Source organism: Sardina pilchardus, chromosome 21, assembly GCF_963854185.1.
Source record: "Sardina pilchardus chromosome 21, fSarPil1.1, whole genome shotgun sequence".
In the NCBI taxonomy this organism is placed as follows: Eukaryota; Metazoa; Chordata; class Actinopteri; order Clupeiformes; family Clupeidae; genus Sardina; species Sardina pilchardus.
The window spans coordinates 19,380,076-19,398,636 of NC_085014.1; the positions used below are offsets into that span (position 1 = coordinate 19,380,076).

The 18,561-nt window shown below is 43.7% G+C and overlaps 1 protein-coding gene across 1 annotated transcript in view; it reads left to right on the forward strand.

Moving 5' to 3' along the window:
• The window catches only part of gfra4b (GDNF family receptor alpha 4b), a 35,821-nt gene extending 18,254 nt beyond the window's left edge, over positions 1–17,567 (forward strand). Inside the window, exons 2-8 of the mRNA XM_062524795.1 lie at positions 6,488–6,763; positions 7,631–7,711; positions 9,598–9,943; positions 11,904–12,013; positions 13,146–13,280; positions 15,759–15,925; positions 16,238–17,567. Of these exons, the coding sequence (XP_062380779.1) occupies positions 6,488–6,763; positions 7,631–7,711; positions 9,598–9,943; positions 11,904–12,013; positions 13,146–13,280; positions 15,759–15,925; positions 16,238–16,381 (1,259 nt within the window). The 3' untranslated portion in view covers positions 16,382–17,567. The remainder of the gene's footprint in view (positions 1–6,487; positions 6,764–7,630; positions 7,712–9,597; positions 9,944–11,903; positions 12,014–13,145; positions 13,281–15,758; positions 15,926–16,237) is intronic.
• Positions 17,568–18,561: the final 994 nt, after the last annotated feature.

The window sequence follows — 18,561 nt, forward strand, 5'->3', positions numbered from 1 at the left end:
ATCAAAACACACACACACACACACACACACACACACACACACACACACACACACACACACACACACACACACACACACACACACACATTTAGCGTTTCATTTCAACAGAGGGCAATCATTCTCTTTGTTATGGATTTCTTAACCGGTAAACAGCAGGCCCAGGGGTCAAGCTGATTGGTAGAAATGGGAGTCGGAAAAGGTTCAAGGATGAGACTGAGTCAGCTTCATCTCCCTCTTGCATTTACTGACGAGGGCTGGAAAGTCTGGCTCAGTAATGAGGCTGAATCACAGGCTTTAATCATGGGCACAAGGTTGGATCGCCATCGGAAACCTCCAGACTGAACAAATGATTCAGTTCGTCCAAATGCGTCAGTTGCACAGGTTGTCACGGCCGTTGTTCTGATCGACTGTGAGTCGATCGTCACCTGTCGTCATGTTTTCACTGTGCGCGACCATTCATATAGAAGAGCTACCGTATGCAGTGCTATAAATATGGTTATTATAAAAATGCTTCCTTGAGATGGATTTTGTGTCCGTTATTGTGACGGTGTGATGATGATCGCTGGATTAATTCCACGTACAGTAGTCTAGATTTGATGTGTTCTTTTGTAGATGAATGATAAAGGTTAGTATTGTGACACTCATTCTCAAGGTTAAATTTCTTCTTTTGGCCACGAAGTGGGGAAAAAATGCACATTTAGAGTGTGCGGATAATGATGATTAAGCTATCATTTGACATTTAATCATAGAATCCCTCCCCGCAGGCAAACAGCATGGGGCGCCACAGGTAGACTACAAGGGAGTTTTGTCTGTGTCATTCCAGCAGAGTTCATTAACTTTCATTTTTAATCTTATTCCCTCCAAACTGGATCATTAGGCCAGTGCATCTGGGCAAGTGATCAGCTAATCTGAGGGTGATTTATGTGGCAGGATAAGTGAAGACTTAGCCAAGGCTTAGGGGGAATTGATTACTGACATGGTTAATTGGCTAAACCCGACTGCTACATTGAGACGGGCTTATTGGAAATGTCAAATCAACTCTCATTTGCATGCTTGATGTATGGGGTCTACCCCGGCTTCTGCCAAGGCAGCACAAAACTGACACCAGTACAGCGAGAGGGGAGTCAGGGCTTTTCCACCTTCAAGCTCATCAGACTGTCGGACGGGCTTCACCTTTGTGACAGATGGGCTTAGAAGTTTCCTTTCCCATCACACGTATAGGCTATACCTGTAGTGTAATGTACAGCCTTTCGCATCACCGCAACATAGTTTAATCCTTTAGCCGACACTGTTTTCCGGAGCAAATTGCAAAAAAACGACAAAACTTGCATATTTGCTTGCTTGCTTGTGTGTTTGTTTGTTGGTATGTTTATGTATTTGTTTGCTTGCGTATTTGTTTGTTGGCTTGTTTGTTCATTTATTTGCTTGCTTGTTGCTGTGCTAACCAGATTGGCTATTAACGCATGTATTGCTTTGTTCTTGACTTGACCCTGACTTGTGAGTGTATATGTTAGTAAGTCTTACGTGTTATAAAGTTATGAGTAATACTACGTAAGAAAAATGTCTGTTCATCTTAAACTAATCAGTGGCTTTTTTTGAGCACCTTAACCCTTCATTGGTCCCCATCCTGCCTTTGCCCACTGTACTGCAGATCCGCTACCTGGTCAATACCCCATCGGCCTGTTGAGTCAGATGCAGGGTGGGGTGGGGGGGGGGGGGGGGGGGGTCTGGGAGGGTTTGGCATCAGCCACAGAGAGAGATAGAGAGATGAAGAGAGAGAAAGAGAGAGCGACACGCTGAGCTACAGAGTCAATAATCCTCAGGATTAAAGCAAGAACATAGACCCAAAATTGTACTGTTCGTCTGTACAATCACGGCGGCTATTTAGGAGCCTCTCAGTGCCTGCAGATTGTCTCCTGGTAATCGATACGGCACTCAGAGCAATTTTTGCCTCGTGCTCTCCAAAAGAAGGACGGAGCAAGTCACAATGAAGGCTGGCTTTCCTATAGAGAAAAAGCCATTTTAAAAAGGCAATAAAGGTAGTGTTCATTGGTGATTGTAGCACTAGTCTCAAGAGTGGAATTAATGCAGCTGCACCCCATTGGGTTTGAACAGATATGTTACATTGTGTTTTGTGTCAAAAAGCTTTCATCTGGAAATTCTGATCAACCCTCATGGAAAACTTATAACGTATAATGGTCTACTACTTATGAATGTAATCACTAGTTTAATAGGGGAATGAAATGTATTATCTCAACATTTATCTAATGTAGTTCTGTGCTGTGTCTATGAATGATTTACTTCAGAATATCCTTGTAACCTATTCATGTCAGAAAACTCTGTGTTCTGGTATTGATGATTTCATTTTCTGGCCTGGCTGTCTGTGTAAAAGACTCAGAAGGACATCTTTTTACGGTTTTCTTCAGTTGTGCACATAGGTGGATGTGCTTATAGCTAGATTACAGTTTTTTTCAATTGCTTACACACAATTTTTCAAACCGAGTTCTTTTTAACAAAATTTAAACACAGGTATCCAAACGCCACACTCAGTTTGCATAATTCCTAGATTTTTTGCAAAATGAAACACTTCAGTCAAAACAAACACACTTCAGTCAAAACATACTGTACACACTTCAGTCAAAACATATACACATATTTGTAAAAATGCTATTAGTTGTCATTTAACAAACACAGTCCTCAATGATCAGACACTATTGCAGCCAGTTTCACTCTGCAATGATAAATGCAAAACGCATTTGTAAAAAGAAAAATTAGGAAATAGCATGTGCTAGATTTTTGCCCAGACATTGTTATGTATGGGATCATTTAGATGTCCAAAAAATACAAACCCACAACATTCTTCATGATTAGTTCGACATAGGGGAAGTGTACATAAATAGGTCTATAAACTTGCACTTGCACTGTACAACACTGAAGACTGCTGTAGACTGAATATTTCAAGTATTTCTTTCAATACTTACAGTATTTCTAACCATAATCAGTTACAGTAATCAACCAACAATGAAGTCAATTGAACAAATAAAATCTGTAGACAAACAAAAAATACTGCATAAAGTACAGTACATACACTTTGACTCTGAAGAGCAACTACTGCAAAAGCAACAAGACTGTATAGCACACCTGAGTGCTGCGTTTTCAATTTTGCACATGTGTGCTTACACACCTGGTGGATGTGATTATCCAATTCGTTCATTAGTGTAGTCATTGGCAATCCGGGGCTTTGTAATGACAAGGAAGTAACCTCACAATCCTTATCTGTGTCTAAGGTGTGGAAATGTGTGTTTTACAAATCACTGTGTGTAATGTTTTGCAAAAAGGGTGAAGCAGATATTGTGTGTAATGTTGTGCAAATCGGTGGAGGTGTTTTGCTCCTTGGAGTAAAATTTTGCTAATCGTGTGAAAAAAAATATTTTAGTGTGTAAACAATCGTAAAAAACTGTAATCTAACTATTGACAAGCATCTGGTCAGTGCATTGCATACCATCCACATCCTATAAGCCGTGTGACAGTGATTGCACTTAAAATGAAGGGAAATCTTTATTGTTTTGGTGTAAGCTGCCGAAGTGTCTTGGCACTGTGTGTGCGCCTCTCGAGTGTCTAGTGTGCATGTCATGTCACATATGCATATATCACAACCCAGCCATGCAAGGCCTGAGTCAAGGACAGTTTTGTGCTTTAAATCACCAGCAAGCAAGTCCCTATACTGTACCTCCATCCTCATGGATGAAAATGTGTGTTGGTAATGCAAGCGTGCTCCGTATGACAACTCGTTCTACCCTGATGTCGACAGGAGCAAGGACTTTTTTCCAAAGACGACTTTAATCAGACAATATGTAAAAATCTCTGAGCTGTATAGAGGTGCAAGCTGAACACGATTCTGTTTAAAACGAAAAAAAAAGAAAAAAAGAAAGGAAAAGAATGTGTCCTGATAAATGGGATCTGAATCCCTCATCAATATGCTCCGCGGAATTTAAGTGTAAAATAATGTCAGAGTAATGCATTATGTAGTTGGCCAGCCAACCTTCACAGAGGAAATTTTACCGCCACCCTAACCCGCCCCTCTCCTCCTGCAGATCCTGCCCAGACCCTTAAACACCTGAGTTGGGGATAAAAGAAATGTAATTTCTGTCATCTGTCATCATGATTCATTTGACTATTGGTGCCCACAGAGCATGAGACACACACCACCTCCACTGGGGTATTCACGTCTGTGAAAAGTTCCCAGAATTCCTCTGATGTCTTGATTGCAACATATCACTCTCCGTGCGTATCTTCGTCCATTGAGCCATTCTGGCCAAGCATGGAAGAACACAAAACATTTGAGGGAAATAGAACAAAGAGAGAAATTGTGGTCATTCAATTCTACTCGGTCGTTCCGTTTTGGAGTGTTGCTGTGTATTGACCGTGTGGGGTATGCTTTGTGGGGAGTGGTATGTCTGAATATTTGCTCAGTCCTGAAAAAAAGAAGTTTGGGACTCCAAAGCAAAGGCACATAACTGGCATTAATCTGTTACCGCTTGGAATTATTTTGTACGTTTAAATCTGCCCTTGAGCCATTGTCTGTTGCAATTAAATTCCAGGGCTGATTGACTGAGGTGCAGCTTGTGCGTAATTTGTACCAGCTATGTCTCTTGTATTTTGAAGCATATGTGTTTCTGTAAACCTTTCAGGTCTAACTAAATTAAACACTAAAGCTAATTTGCCCTAAGACATCCACTGGCTGAGCAACCATTTTTGAGATGCCTTTAAAGCAAGTATCTTGCAGTTTGAGAATTTGTTTAAAATACATCTTTGCTGGGAGAGACCTGCAGAAAGATATGAATGGGTGTTCTGTTGTTTTCAATTCATTCTCTTTGATGCCTTTATACAGTAGGTTGTTGTACAGTCTTAGATTTGCTGCTTAAGCATAGCACAAAAAAGGCAGAAAATTAGATTATTGTCTAACACGGTCTATCCTTTGAAACAAGAATCTGTTTCTAATCCCTGTCTGCCTTTATTCTGTATAAAGAGTAATGGTTGCCTCAAACAACATTCAAATCTTGTGACAGGAATCAAATGGCTCTATTTGGCAACTTGTAATAGCCTATTGGCGTGTCTCTTGAGCATGTAGAAATATTTATGTACTTTGTCAGTTAGTCAGTTGATCAGTTAGTTAGTTAATCATTAAGCCAGTCACTTAATTAGGTAGTCAGTCAGTTGGTTGATTACTTTGTTAGTTAGTTTATTAATTTGTCATTTAGCCAGTTGATTAGTTAGTTAATTAATGTATCAGTCAGTTAATTACACAGTCAGTCAGACAGTTAACTACACAGTCAGTCAGACAGTTAATTAGGTAGTCAGTCAGTCAGTAAATTAGTTAGGTAGTAAGGTAATAAGTTAGGTAGTTCATTAATCAGTTAGCTTATTCGTTTGTTCCATGGGCCACCTGTTCTGTTGCCTCTCTCCTGCTGCTGGGAGTACCGCAGTATATTTGGTGCAAAATGACTGTCAATAGCTATGGTCAATAACTGCAACTGCTTGAATCTGCCACTACCAGTCATGTGTGGTGCAAACGTGAGAGCAGAGGAAACAGCTTTAGATTCAAGCGTTGTAGGTAGAGAAAATGGTCACAGAAACTAAGATGATCAAATGCATTTGAAAGGGGGAAATATACAGATGTGTAACCCTTGTTGCATTAAAGGTGAACTATGGAAGTTTTTTTTTTTTTTAGCTTAATTTGCCTTAACTAATCAGCTTCGGAGTCATTGGAATGGTTATTTGACATATGTATCGGATTGAATGACGGCTGTATCGCTTCCCCCTAGCACCTCTGAGCGGAAAAACCATGCATGCAAGATTGTGCCACTGGGACTGATGCATGCACTATATTACCAAAAGTATTGGGTCACCTACCTTGACTTGCATATGAACATAAATGACATCCCATTCTCAATCCATAGGGTTTAACATGACGCTGGTCCTCCCTTTGCAGCTATCACAGCTTCAACTCTTCTGGGAAGTCTTTTCACAAGGTTTAGGGAAGTTTGTTTCTGGGAATCTTTGACCATTCTTCTAGAAGCGCATTTGTGAGGTCACACACTGATGTTGGACGAGGAGACTGGCTCTCAGTCTCTTGTCTTATTCACCCTACAAGTGTTCTATTGGGTTGAGGTCAGGACTCTGTGCAGGCCAGTCAAGTTCATCCACATCAGAACTCTGTCATCCCTGTCTTTATGGACCTTGCTTTGTGCACTGGTGCACAGTCATGTGATAGGAAGCCATCCTAGAAGAATTGAAGCTGTTGTAGCTGCAAAGGATGGACCAACGTCATATTGAATATTAGGATGGATTAAGAATGGGATGTTGCTTAAGTTCATATGCGAGTCAAGGAAAGTGACCCAATTTTACAAAATCTATTGCCACAAGTGCTCAGGAGTTTTGCACCAAAAAATACCGTCATCGCTAACGTCCACCCCTCTGCCCCCAGCCCTGCAGGAGGCACTGTCTGCGGGGAGGGACTGCCTGCTGGCAGGGGATTCCTGCTCCAGCGACGAGACGTGCAGCCCGCGTCTGCGCACGCTACGCCAGTGCGTGGCTGGCAACGGCAGCATGAAGCTGGGCCCCGGCGCCCGCAGCCAGTGTGCCAACGCCGTGTCGGCGCTGCTCTCGAGCCCGCTGCACGGCTGCCAGTGCCGACGGGGCATGAAGAAGGAGAAGAACTGCCTGAGCATCTACTGGAGTCTCCATCAGTCGGGCATTCACGGTGAACATTTATTTTTATTATTATTATTTTTTTAATTTATAGCCTGGCTCTGCTTGCTTTGCTTTTGCTGAAAATACTGTGATGACAGTATTTGTATGTGACAAAGTCAAGTCAAGTCAAGTTTATTTATATTGCACATTTCATACACAGAGGTCATTCAATGTGCTTTACATAAACAAAAAACAAACAGTAATAGCAGAATTCCAGTCTGGAAATTTTTTTTATGAAGAGTTGTGAATTTTAACTCTTGAAAAACTCTTGCTCAAAGTAGTAAATACACAAAGGGTGACAGTGTGCAAGAACGTCCATGATCAGCAGATCAGAATCCCTTCAAAAAGGCATACTTGTTTCACAAGCTAAAGTACTATCATTAAAGAAAATCATAAATTGGAGAAAAGTCTGGAAAAAGCTTGGAACATTAGGCTATGATTTTTTTTAAGGGAATTGAATTCAGTCATCTTAAAAAAAACAAATAAAAGAGTGCATGCTTTAAGGAGAAGTGGATCAATGTATATTTGAAGTGATTTAGAGTCTGTGTGGAAGGCGGTTCTTGTAAAATTTTCCTTTTTAGGAGATCCTGAATAGATGAATCTCAATGCATGCTGATGTACAGTATAAGGCCTAGCACAACTTTATCTAGACTCTGGGAAGCTCTCGTTTGGCCAGCAGGGGAAAGATTTCATTTCCAGTCCATGGTTGTCACCGTTTTGTTCGACCGTAAATTAAACTGCAGCCCCAGCAATAGCCAGAGGTGTTTCCGTCTGCTTTATCTTTTAATGACAGCTGTTAGAATGGCATTCAGCTGCAACCTTAACCATAACTCTTGTTCTCTCTCTCTCTCTCTCTCTCTCTCTCTCTCTCTCTCAGGACTCAACCTGGTGGAGAGCTATCCCTACGAGGCCGTGCAGAAGGGTTATGACTATGTGCGCCTGGCGTCCATCACTGCAGGTATCTTGCCACACACCACCAAAAAAACCTGCTTTTTTTCTTTAAAAAAAAAAAAAACACTTCATTTTGGTCAACCTTTAATTCTCAAGTTGACTCGGGGCTAGCCCCAAGGCGGAAAATATTTCACTATTTATCCCGCAGGCTTGCACTGGCAAATGAAAGTATCGGCACATGTCTGAGCACAATTAAGCTCATTTAAAAGGATGTGTTTGTTTCTGGGCATCGGATCCTGCATTTAATTTGGAGGCTAAATTTATCGCACTGCTCGCTGTGCTGGAGTGGAATGACTAGGCCCTCTCCTGAGCCTGTTTGTTAGTTTGCCTTTGCAATTTCCTCCTCAGATTGTTGTTGGTCGAAATTATTCTCAGATTTTATTTACCCCCGTGCGTGATCTCCATGTTTACATCTGGCGGCTTGAGAGGCTCCACAGAAATGTCCTCCGCTCTCTCGGAAAAATAGACCTGGAGAGGAGAGAAGAGATGTAATGTTTATTTTCATTTCCTCCCGCCGATGAGTGTGTCCCCCTGATAGCTTTAATAAAACTCTAACAAAACATGCCTAAATAGAATTTCATGGCTGGCCTATGTTGATTTACTTACTGTAGCAGTTTCAGTTTGTTTTTTATTGTAAACAACCACTGGCTCCTGACTCTGTAGGACTGTGTAAGGAGTATTCAGGTCATAAGAACATAGTAAATATATACCACATAATCGCAGGCTACTTAAGTACAGCACTTGTGTAAATTGCCTTAATTATGCACTGTCACTCGCCATTGATACACACATAAAGAAAAGTTGATTAGTTGTGCAGACATTAATCACCTAAGGCCACTAAGTTTGAGGAATAGATCTGATATGCTGTTTAGCTGTCCATTTATCAGTCTGGATATGTTCCATACACTAACCAATTGTTACTCTGAAGCTTGCATATATAAATTAATTTCTAATGCCAATGAACATGTAAATGAAGTTATAATTTAGCTACTAAAGGCTATTTAATCTTAAAGACATTTAAAAACACTAATGCTTGACTGCTCGTCGTGAACTAAATGGAATCTTTTGAATGATGTATTCATGTTGTGCTCATAAAGGCATGTGCTTATTTCGTGCAGAAGCACTTGCAAGAGAACCGTGGTTGTGTATGCTTATGTGTGTGTGTTTGTGTGTGTGTGTGTGTGTGTGTCTGTGTGTGTGTGTGTGTGTGTGTGTGTGTGTGTGTGTGTGTGTGTGTGTGTGTGTGTGTGTGTGTGTGTGTGTGTGTGTGTGTGTGTGTGAGTGTGTGTGAGTGTGTGTGAGTGTGTGTTATTTAGGGCAGAAGCACTTGCTAGAGAACCGTGTTTGTGTATGCTTTGGTTCTTTGGTTAGGCAGTCAGGCTGCTGGCTTTCCTTAGTGCCCGTATCAATGAGGCATTTGGATTTGGAAAAAGAAGCCTGCTTCTGTTTGTGTTCAGGTCTCTCTCACATACATTGGCATTGCTCGGGGCCCACATCAACAGGGTTTAAAAGCATACTCTTTGTAAGCTGCTTTGTTGATGTTATTGTTTTTGTTGACTATTGCTTTTTGCAGCACATGTTGTACCTTAATGGATCCTAGGTACATGCAGCTAATAGTGCAGTGTTCTTTATCCTGCATCACGTTTTGTACGTTTGATTTTTAATAAGCCAATTCAGGAAATCCATAATTTATAACGCAACGGACACCTTTTAATTGGTTGGTTTTGTTTGTTTGTTTGCTGCATACTTGATATAACAAGTACTAAAACGAGCAATAATCAACCAGTATGAAGTAGTAGGTCTACAGTAGAAATTATTTCATACTGGTTGATTATTGTATGCTTTAGTAATTTAGAGTCTTTTGTCTCGCTCTGCTCCCAACATTACCAACAGATTCGGAGGTGGGCATCGTGACGGTGAACCGTTGCCTGGACGCGGCCAAGGCGTGCAACGTGGACGACGAGTGCCAGCGCCTGCGCACCGAGTACGTGACGGCCTGCCTCAAGCCGTCGTCGCGCTCGGGCCTCTGCAACAAGCCCAAGTGCCACAAGGCGCTGCGGCGCTTCTTCGACCGCGTGCCCGTCGAGTACACGCACCGCCTGCTCTTCTGCCCATGCAGCAGCCAGGCGTGCGCCGAGCGCCGCCGCCAGACCGTCGTGCCCCAGTGCTCCTACGAGGGCGGGGACAAGCCCAGCTGCCTGGCACAGCTGAGGGCCTGCAACGCCGATTACGTCTGCAGGTAAGTCTCCCGTCCATCCGTCCTTGCCCGTGTTGGTGTAGCCAGCAGGGTCACACTTTTTTTTTTCACAACAAAAGTGCTCTGTTCTCAGAGTGAAAAAAAGGTTTACAAGACTGGTCTTATTTTTTCGAATGTACACACCGGGCGGGTACACAATAGGGCTCGGGATCATGACGTGAAAACTTTGCGGGCACAGCCATATTGGCAGCCTCACTCCTTAATTTACTATGGATGACTATGGATTTAGTCCCGCCTATTAGTAGGTTCCTGTTACTTAGTTTTTGCCTTCTTGGTCGTATGTTGCTGTGTAGTGGGGTGTAACAGCACAACCCATGATCGCAAGAGGAAAAGAATCGCTGATACTACATTTCTGCTTCTTGTGTTCTGCATTTGAATGAATGAATATTACGTTCGGTGCCCTACCAACATGGCGGCAATATTCCCAGAATGCAAGGCGTGTTCCCGAGCCCTATTGAAGTGCTCTGTTCCCAGGAGTGTAAAACTAGGTTTAGAAGACTAGTCTAGTTTTTTTTTAACGTACAGTGTACGTGTGGCTATCATGTTTAGTGTAGTCAGTTCCATCGATTATAGTGGAAGCTAGTTGTTTGAGTAAGATGGATCAGTAAAGTATCTATCTATCTATCTATCTATCTAAGTATGCACTCTGAACAGAACACTTATGTTCTGGTGTCTCTCCTCAGACAGCAAGTCAAGACAGTGGCTGAGTATCTGCAAGGGCCGTCAAAGCAAAAAGTGAAATTAATGCCTGCTTTAAGTAGGAAGGAAGTTTATGGGAACATTGATTATGCTAAACAAATATGGATCATTTATTTAGCTTATTCACAAAAACAATGCAAGGTCAGTTGCGTCAGGATAAGTTCTATGCTAAATAGCAACACATTTAAAGTGTAGCTCAAACTGCTTGGCCTTGGCCCTCATCTTAGAGAGGCAACCATTTATCATTGTCTCAGCCTAACGTCCATGAAAGGAAAGAAAACAACGTTTGTTTGGGGGGGGGGGGGGGGGGGGGTTTCTGTCACGACTGAAGGGCTAATATTGAATGTGTGATGGTGGTAGTAATAGCAGCATGACTGTCACAGATTTCTCCGGTATAAGGTTTCTCAGCCCATTAGCTGCCCTCCAGGATTAGGCTGGTACCATTATTTGTACTCGCTGTCACCCCAAGGGTCACACTAATGATATGAAGCCAAGGAATATGCCGGCATCCGCTTATTGACAGCTCACCTGAAACTCCTCCCAAAATATCACCGCGACGACCACTTTGACGACAGAATAATTGGAACCCTTGCAAGTTCTGTCTAATTTGACTCATGAGTTCTGGCTCATATAACAGCCAAAGCTGAATATACACTCTTATGCAATACATTGTCTGCACCTGTGTGTGAATTGTCATGGTCGTTATCTTGATCGCTCTTTCCCATTGGAACACTAGACACCTCCAACCACCCCATCACTGTTTCTGCACATCTCTGGTCCATGGCAAGTGCCCGATCCCATCCCATCCCATCGCTCTCTCTTCCACTGTCTCACTAACCAATAAGAATTAAGGGACATATGGCCTTTTGGGCCTTCACCGCCGACATCGGCGCTGGCTGGAAGGCGCTGGGGTTAGGGGTGGGGTCAGGATTAGGCAAGGCAGTGCTGCCTCATGAAGTCCACGGTGGGGTAATATAGGCCCTTTTTTGTATTTTCGTTGTTGTATTGTTGTATTTTCTTGTCTCCTCTTTGTTTGTACTGTTTTTTTTTCCTTACTACAGTATGTACAGTAAAGAGACCTTGGGTTTGAGAAAGGCGCTAAATGAAATAAACATATTATTATTTATTATATATTTTTTATATATATATATATATATATGTATATACTTTTTTTAAAAAATCCCTGGTCCATGCCTTGTCACAGTATGAGCAGCGTGTCCCTCTGTCGTTCTACCCCCCACAGGTCTCGCGTGGCCCAGTTCCAGTACGACTGCCAGCCGGACGAGCAGTCCGCCAGCGGCTGCAAGCAGGGGAGTCACCGGGACTGTCTCATGGCCTACACCGGACTGATCGGTGGGTGCAGAGCGGAGCGGAGCGGAGAGAGAACAGATGTGACGGTGCTCTGGAGTCAGAGATGGGAGGAGAGAAGTGCAGAGAGAGAGAGAGAGAGAGAGAGAGAGAGAGATGTGCTGAACAAAATGAGCTGGGATGGAAAGAAAAGAAGGGGAGATGGAGTTTGAGTGTGTGTGTGTGTGTGTGTGTGTGTGCTGGAGTGTGTGTGGGTCTGTCTGTATTTGTCTGTCTTTTGTTGTTTGTCTATCAGGTGTGTGTGTGTGTGTGTGTGTGTGTGTGTCTGTGTGTCTGTGTATGTGTCTGTGTATGTATCTGTGTGAGACATGTATTTGTCTCAGAGTTGAAGAAAGTCTTAAATGGAGTCTGGGTATGTTTGAGAAAAAAAACAAAGGATATGTTTTTCCTGCTTGTAAAATGCCTTTGATGCCTGCAGTGTTGCAATGCTCCAGGTTCCATACCCAGCTTCTCTATAAATGACCCTCCTCCCTTTCATTCTCACCGCAACAGCACCAGGAATACAAAATGTTCTTCCAAGGCGTCCACAGTCCACACCAAAGTGTCGCCCTCAGCTCAAACAAATATAGCTGTTTGCCTTCCAAGAGAATGCTACTTTCAAAACCAATTTCTCAAACTGGGGGAAGAGGAGGCCACGGGAGTCTAAAAACTTGACAACGTTGGAATAGATGTTTCAAATCATCATTCCTCTGTCTGAACGCCTTAGGCTCATTGCATGAATTGAATACCGCATTGCATCAGGGGGTGCTCTGTGCTGTATGTTGCTATTATGGAGATGTATGACTGTAAAAATTATCCTCCATATTATTCTTTCTCTTGGCATTTTGGTCAAGGGGGGCATCTGCCAAATGCCCACTAGTCCATCCAAACCACCAGCCAATCACACAAAATGAATCACTGGACATTTGTCAGCCAACCGTTATTGCCTCTTTTCATTACTTTCTGTTTATTTACCAAACAATATTACCACCGCGCTCCTCCATCACAGTGTGTCTACAGGGAGCAACCACGAAAGCTTCATCAATTTCTATTTCAGTGCCCAGACAGTGCATGGTTGGGTGAATGCGGCGAGGAAGGTGTTATATCGGTGTCTTCATGCCTTGTTTACCTTTGACAGGGAGCCCGATGACGCCCAACTACGTGGACAACTCCTCGTCCAGCGTGGCCCCGTGGTGCACCTGTGCGTCCAGCGGAAACCAGAAGGAGGAGTGTGCCCACTTCCTGGGCTTTTTCACCGACAACATCTGCCTGAGTAAGCATGCACGGCCTTTTCCTCGTTAGCGGCAGCAGGACACTATGCTAAAGTCTCTGCCTGTGTTTGATAGGAGATGGACCCACAGAGGTTGATGAAGATGTCACATTAGACAAAGTTGTTTTTTTTCTTTTGCTTTGAGATATATTTTTTTTCTTTTGCTTTGAGATATATTTTTTGCTTGTGATCAGACAGATGTTTTTTTTTGTCTGTTGTGTTTGCTTCAAAGCTATGTGTATTTAGCTGTAGCTGAACATATAAATAGAAAATCTACATATTGTTGGAGGATTTTTTTGTTTGTTTGTTTGTTTGTTTGCTTGGTGGCATTTGTATTACTGTCGGGAAGAACTATAGGCTCTTTGGTCTCGCCAGCACTACTGATCGACAGTTTCTGCTCAGGCGTCGAGAAACGCTATCATGTGAAAAATGTGCTTCATCCACTCATAACAGTGGCTCTCACCAGCAAAAGATTGCTTTTGTAATCGTTTCAGAATAACCTTGGTGCAGATTCTGCCTACATTAAGCCTCAAGAGCAGTCACCATAACTTGGTGTTTGTTTAATGAGCTGCTTGGCTGGAAAGTACTTATTTACTTTTACTTTAAGCTCTTAGGGGCAAAGTGATGGGGTTTTTTTGTTTAACACTCACATTTGCATTGACGGAAATGAGCTAGCAGGGACGAGAGTAGCTGTACTGGGAGTCTGGGATTAAAAACTGCATTCATTTCATTGCTTATGTGGATCTCCCTAAGACACAGGGAACAGCCGGTATATCCATGGCTAGTAGGATAACAAGGTGCTTTGGGGAGGCTGGGGTTTTTGAAGTGGGCTTACATACTGGCAGAACTTTGGGTCGGAATCAGATGTTAACTACAGGATCTGGGTCTGTTTTGTTCCCTTTCTCTTCTTCATTCTTTAAATGTCAGCTTTAACTTAGATTAAAGTTTAATGTTTATTTGCAATGGCAAATGCATACAGTCATCTTGCCAAAGTATTTACAAGTAGAATACTCTCTCTCTCTCTCTCTTTCTCTCTCTCTCTGCTTTCAAAAATCACCTTGTTTCCTCAGTCCTTGTTATTTCCCTGAACGGATAGAATAACAATAATGGGTCTGCGTGTTTCCCTGTGTGCGTGCAAATAGAATTATCCACTCGGTAAGGTGATGGACCCAGCAGACATGCACATGTGCTTCACAGCTTACCGCCGTCTATTTATCGAAAAGACAGCAGTTTCTTTTTTTTTTTCTCTCACTCGCTTTCTCTCTGCTTCCCGTGGAGAGAAGAGTACATTCTGAAGTGCAGAGACTTTTGTGAAGAAATTTGTCTGTCACGATCGCCAACAGATGGCAGATGCAGTGTGGTGCTTCAGGTTCACCTAGACCTTGCGTCCGACTTCACCTCTGCGTCAGTGTGCGTCGGTAGACAGGGGGATGAGTGTGGCGGAGGGTGGGTAGTGGGTAGGTAGATGTGTTGCTGTGTGTGTGTGTGTGTGTGTGTGTGTGTGTGTGTGTGTGTGTGTGAAAGAGAAAGAGAGAGACTACGTGGAAAGGTGTAGGGGCGGCAGCTTGACAATTCAAAAGCTCTCCACTGCTCTCCATCCGAGCTCCAATCTTCTGGATGGCCTTTCTATGTGATGAATAATGAATCATCCTTATTATTGACTTTTGTCACAGTGTTTTACTCCGACTCAGGCTGCTCCCCCATCCCTCCATATCTCTCTCTGTGTCTCTCTCCTCCCTCTCTGTCTCTCTGTCTCCCATGCCAGCTGAAAGAGAGAGAGAGTGAGAGAGAGAGAGAGAGAGAGAGAGAGAGAGAGAGAGAGAGAGAGTCTGAGACCTTGAGCAGCCAGCTGATCTGGACGTTCGGTAACAAAGGAGGGACTGAGTGAGTGTGAGACGTGTGTTTGGCTGTGGCGACTTGTCGGCGGGTTAATGAGAGCGCATGGAGAGACAGGTGCAGGCTCAGAGGGGGGGTTGGGGGCAGGGGGTGAGGGGATGCTGAGGGGAATACTGAGTTGGTGCAGCCACGTCCGCCTCTCGATAGCACCTCAGAAGTCTCTCGTTGTGATTTCTAACAAGCTAGGCGTCTGAGGAATCCACAAGAAAGAGAGAGATAGAGAAAGAGAGAGAGGGGGAGGGAGAGGGAGAGAGAAAGAGAGGGAGAGAGAGGGACAGAGAGACAGAGGGGAAAGCAAGAGTAGAGATAGAGAAGGCGGTCAGAGGAGTTAGAAAGGAAGAGAATGAGAGAGTGTGTGTGTCTATGTGTGACAGAGAGAGAGAGAGAGAGAGAGAGAGAGAGAGAGAGAGAGGGCGGGGACGTATTGTGGCTTAGGCTGGGGGGTAAACAGGGACAGCTCTGGAACAGGAACTGCCGAATAAATTGTTCCAAATGAAGTCACGAGTCCAAAGAGCCTTCACACAGGAACACCATGCCCTGACTCAACACGCTCTACTCTTTCTCTCCTCCCTCTCTCACACACAGGTAATGCTCTTCTCACTTTCGAGAATGACCTGGACCCGACGCCAACCCCGGGCCAGTCAGGACAGCCCAGCCACGTCACCGGTTGGCCAGAATATGGCACCACTCCGGCCCACTCCGTCTCCATGGAGACAGAAGAGAATTTAATGAGTCCACTGATACCCACACAGGTATGGTGTGTGTGTGTGTGTGTGTGTGCGTGCGATCGTGCGTGTATGCGTGCATGCGTGCGTGCGTGCGTGCGTGAGTGTGTGTGTGTGTGTACAAATTTGAATATGACCGTCAACTCATTCAAATGTCACCCAGCAACCGTAAGATGATATGAGAAAGATGTGGAGTGGTCTCTTCATTTTTTACCAAAGCCATTCTCTCTCCATCCCCCTCTACTCCATCTAAACTCTACTCCTGCAGAGCTCTGTGTACTTAAAATGTGCTTGTGTTTGTTTGTGTGTGTGTGTGTGTGTGTCCCCGCCTCTCCTCAGGCCACCCTGAATGATAGGCTCTGGGGTGACACCACGGGTCCCTCCAGCACCGAGCCCAAGTCTGCCAGCCCTCTCCCCCCACCACTCCCCACCTGGAGCCTCCTCCTCCTCCTCCTCCTGCACCTCTTCTGCTACGATCAGTGAAGGATGTCGTTGACGCCTGATACATCTCCGCATACACACAGCGGGCTGGGCTCTGTATTACAAACAAACAAACAAACAAACAAACAAACAAACAAACTTGAAACAAACATAAACAACTGAAAGGACCTTCTATAGTGGATTGGCCACAGGGGCACAGGCAAAGACAGTGTGTTACATTTTTGTTCCTGTGGACCAGCTGATCTCACTGAAGAGTTTCTGACATTGACGCAGTGGCAAACGGGCACTTTATATAAACGCCAATGTATAGTTAAATTCAGACGTGAGCATGGACGAGGAGGCCATTCGCATCACGGTGTATATATGTACAGTACAATGCTGTCACGTAGCCATGACAAAAAGTTTAATGTGTGTGAATATTTCCTGTTCAGAGTCATCCGAATTCATCACTTGTGTCCACCGCAAAGGAACTGCCTTTAGACGCATGGAAACGGAATAGGTTTCTATTGAGGCCGTGTGTAACTAGCCCAGACAGGTACAAAAATCAATGGGAGATGGTGAGGCCAGCGCTGATACCCTCTGCCTAAGGCTTCACATGCATCACTTAAACTGCTTGGAAAAAGACCCTTGAGGAAATGGAGATTTAATATCATTCAGTTCGGCTCCACTGAGGAGGAGGAGGATGAGCATGGAGAAGTGGGTTATTTTGGATCAATAGTAAATGGTGAAGTCATTGAGTCGGAGGTAAACAAAATGGCTCTCCAAACTCATTTCAGAGAGGCGGACACGTGCCAACGTTCCGATCATTCCAAGTGCACCTCTGGGGAGCTATCTTATGTTCCAGGGACCAGGATGGGGCTTTGCATTTGGACCATTGACTTCACCTTTCAATAGCTAACGTCTGGTGCGCTCATTCCCTCCAAGCAGACATCTCGTATCCAAAGGACATTGACCAAGCAGAACCGTTCTTGGTTCTCCTTCAGTCAGCTCTTTCTCAGTCGCCAACTTTGCCATTTGCCAACTGTGGGATCGGTGCAAGTGGGCGTGATGGACGGTGGTTTTGAGACGGCGGCCAGGGCTGTCGGCGAGGCACCGCACCGCGCCGGGGCCTAACAGGGATGCACTGTTCTTGTTTGTGATGTGATGTTGCGTCCACTGAGAGGATGGCTGTGGGTTCTTCTTTTTGCTCAATTCATTTCAATCACTGCCAATAAAAGCTGTCGGTTCATTTAGTGCTTAGTTTTTTGCATCAGCAAAAGAAAAAAAAATGCAGCGCATGGATGGATTGATGTAATCAGGGAACAGAACGATCCTGGTGAAAGCGTGCAGTGTCTCTGTCAAAAATAACAGAGCTTTAGCCAGTCATTGAAGATAATTGCAGACAGCAAGAGTAATGGCAATTTTGGCTCCAAGGTCAGTATAAACAGTTTACTGCTGGGTAAATCAAACAGAGGTTAAGAAATGGCGACAGTTCTTTGGATCACACTGGTCGGAAAACATAACTGGCATGACCACAATTTATATCTGCACTCCAGAATGAAAAATCATGTTTATAAAGATCTGCTTCACAGGACTTAAATGAGCTGCAGATAGTTTAATCCCTACAAACGTCATAGCACATCAATCATGTTACATGACTAGCTCCTGGGGGAAAAAAAGATTGATTTGAGTGAGTCAAATTAGCCATTTCTACGGTATAATTTAGGTATAGTTTCTACAGTTCAATAATGACTGTAAAACAATCGATCATATGCACACAGTCAGTCCAAGTCTCTATTTCAAAACACACTTAGTGATGTTGAATGTAATGTAAAATGTATCCTTTTATTTGTCTCTGGAAATACTGAATATAATGAATGTAGCACCTTCTCCTGTCCTGCCAAGCAGCAAAGTGTTTTTCAGCATGTGAACATTTGAACACACCCAAAGCATTTGGCCTCTGTGTTCTGTTATGCTGCTGTGTTATTGCCACAACCCTGTCTAAACAACAGCATCCAACAAAGAGAGCACTCAATACTCTTATGCGGAAACTGTGGTCTTGAGAATAATATTAACTTTGACATTTAATGGTGATAAAACAGGTCGGAAATGCATGGTTGTGATTATTATTACTTTTTTTTTGGATTTACCTTTGCAAAACAAAGTTATGTTACATTCAAGAATTCCATTTTCTGAAAAGGGCAGGCTGTAGATAAGCCGCCTGTGTAAATGGAGGCGGCACG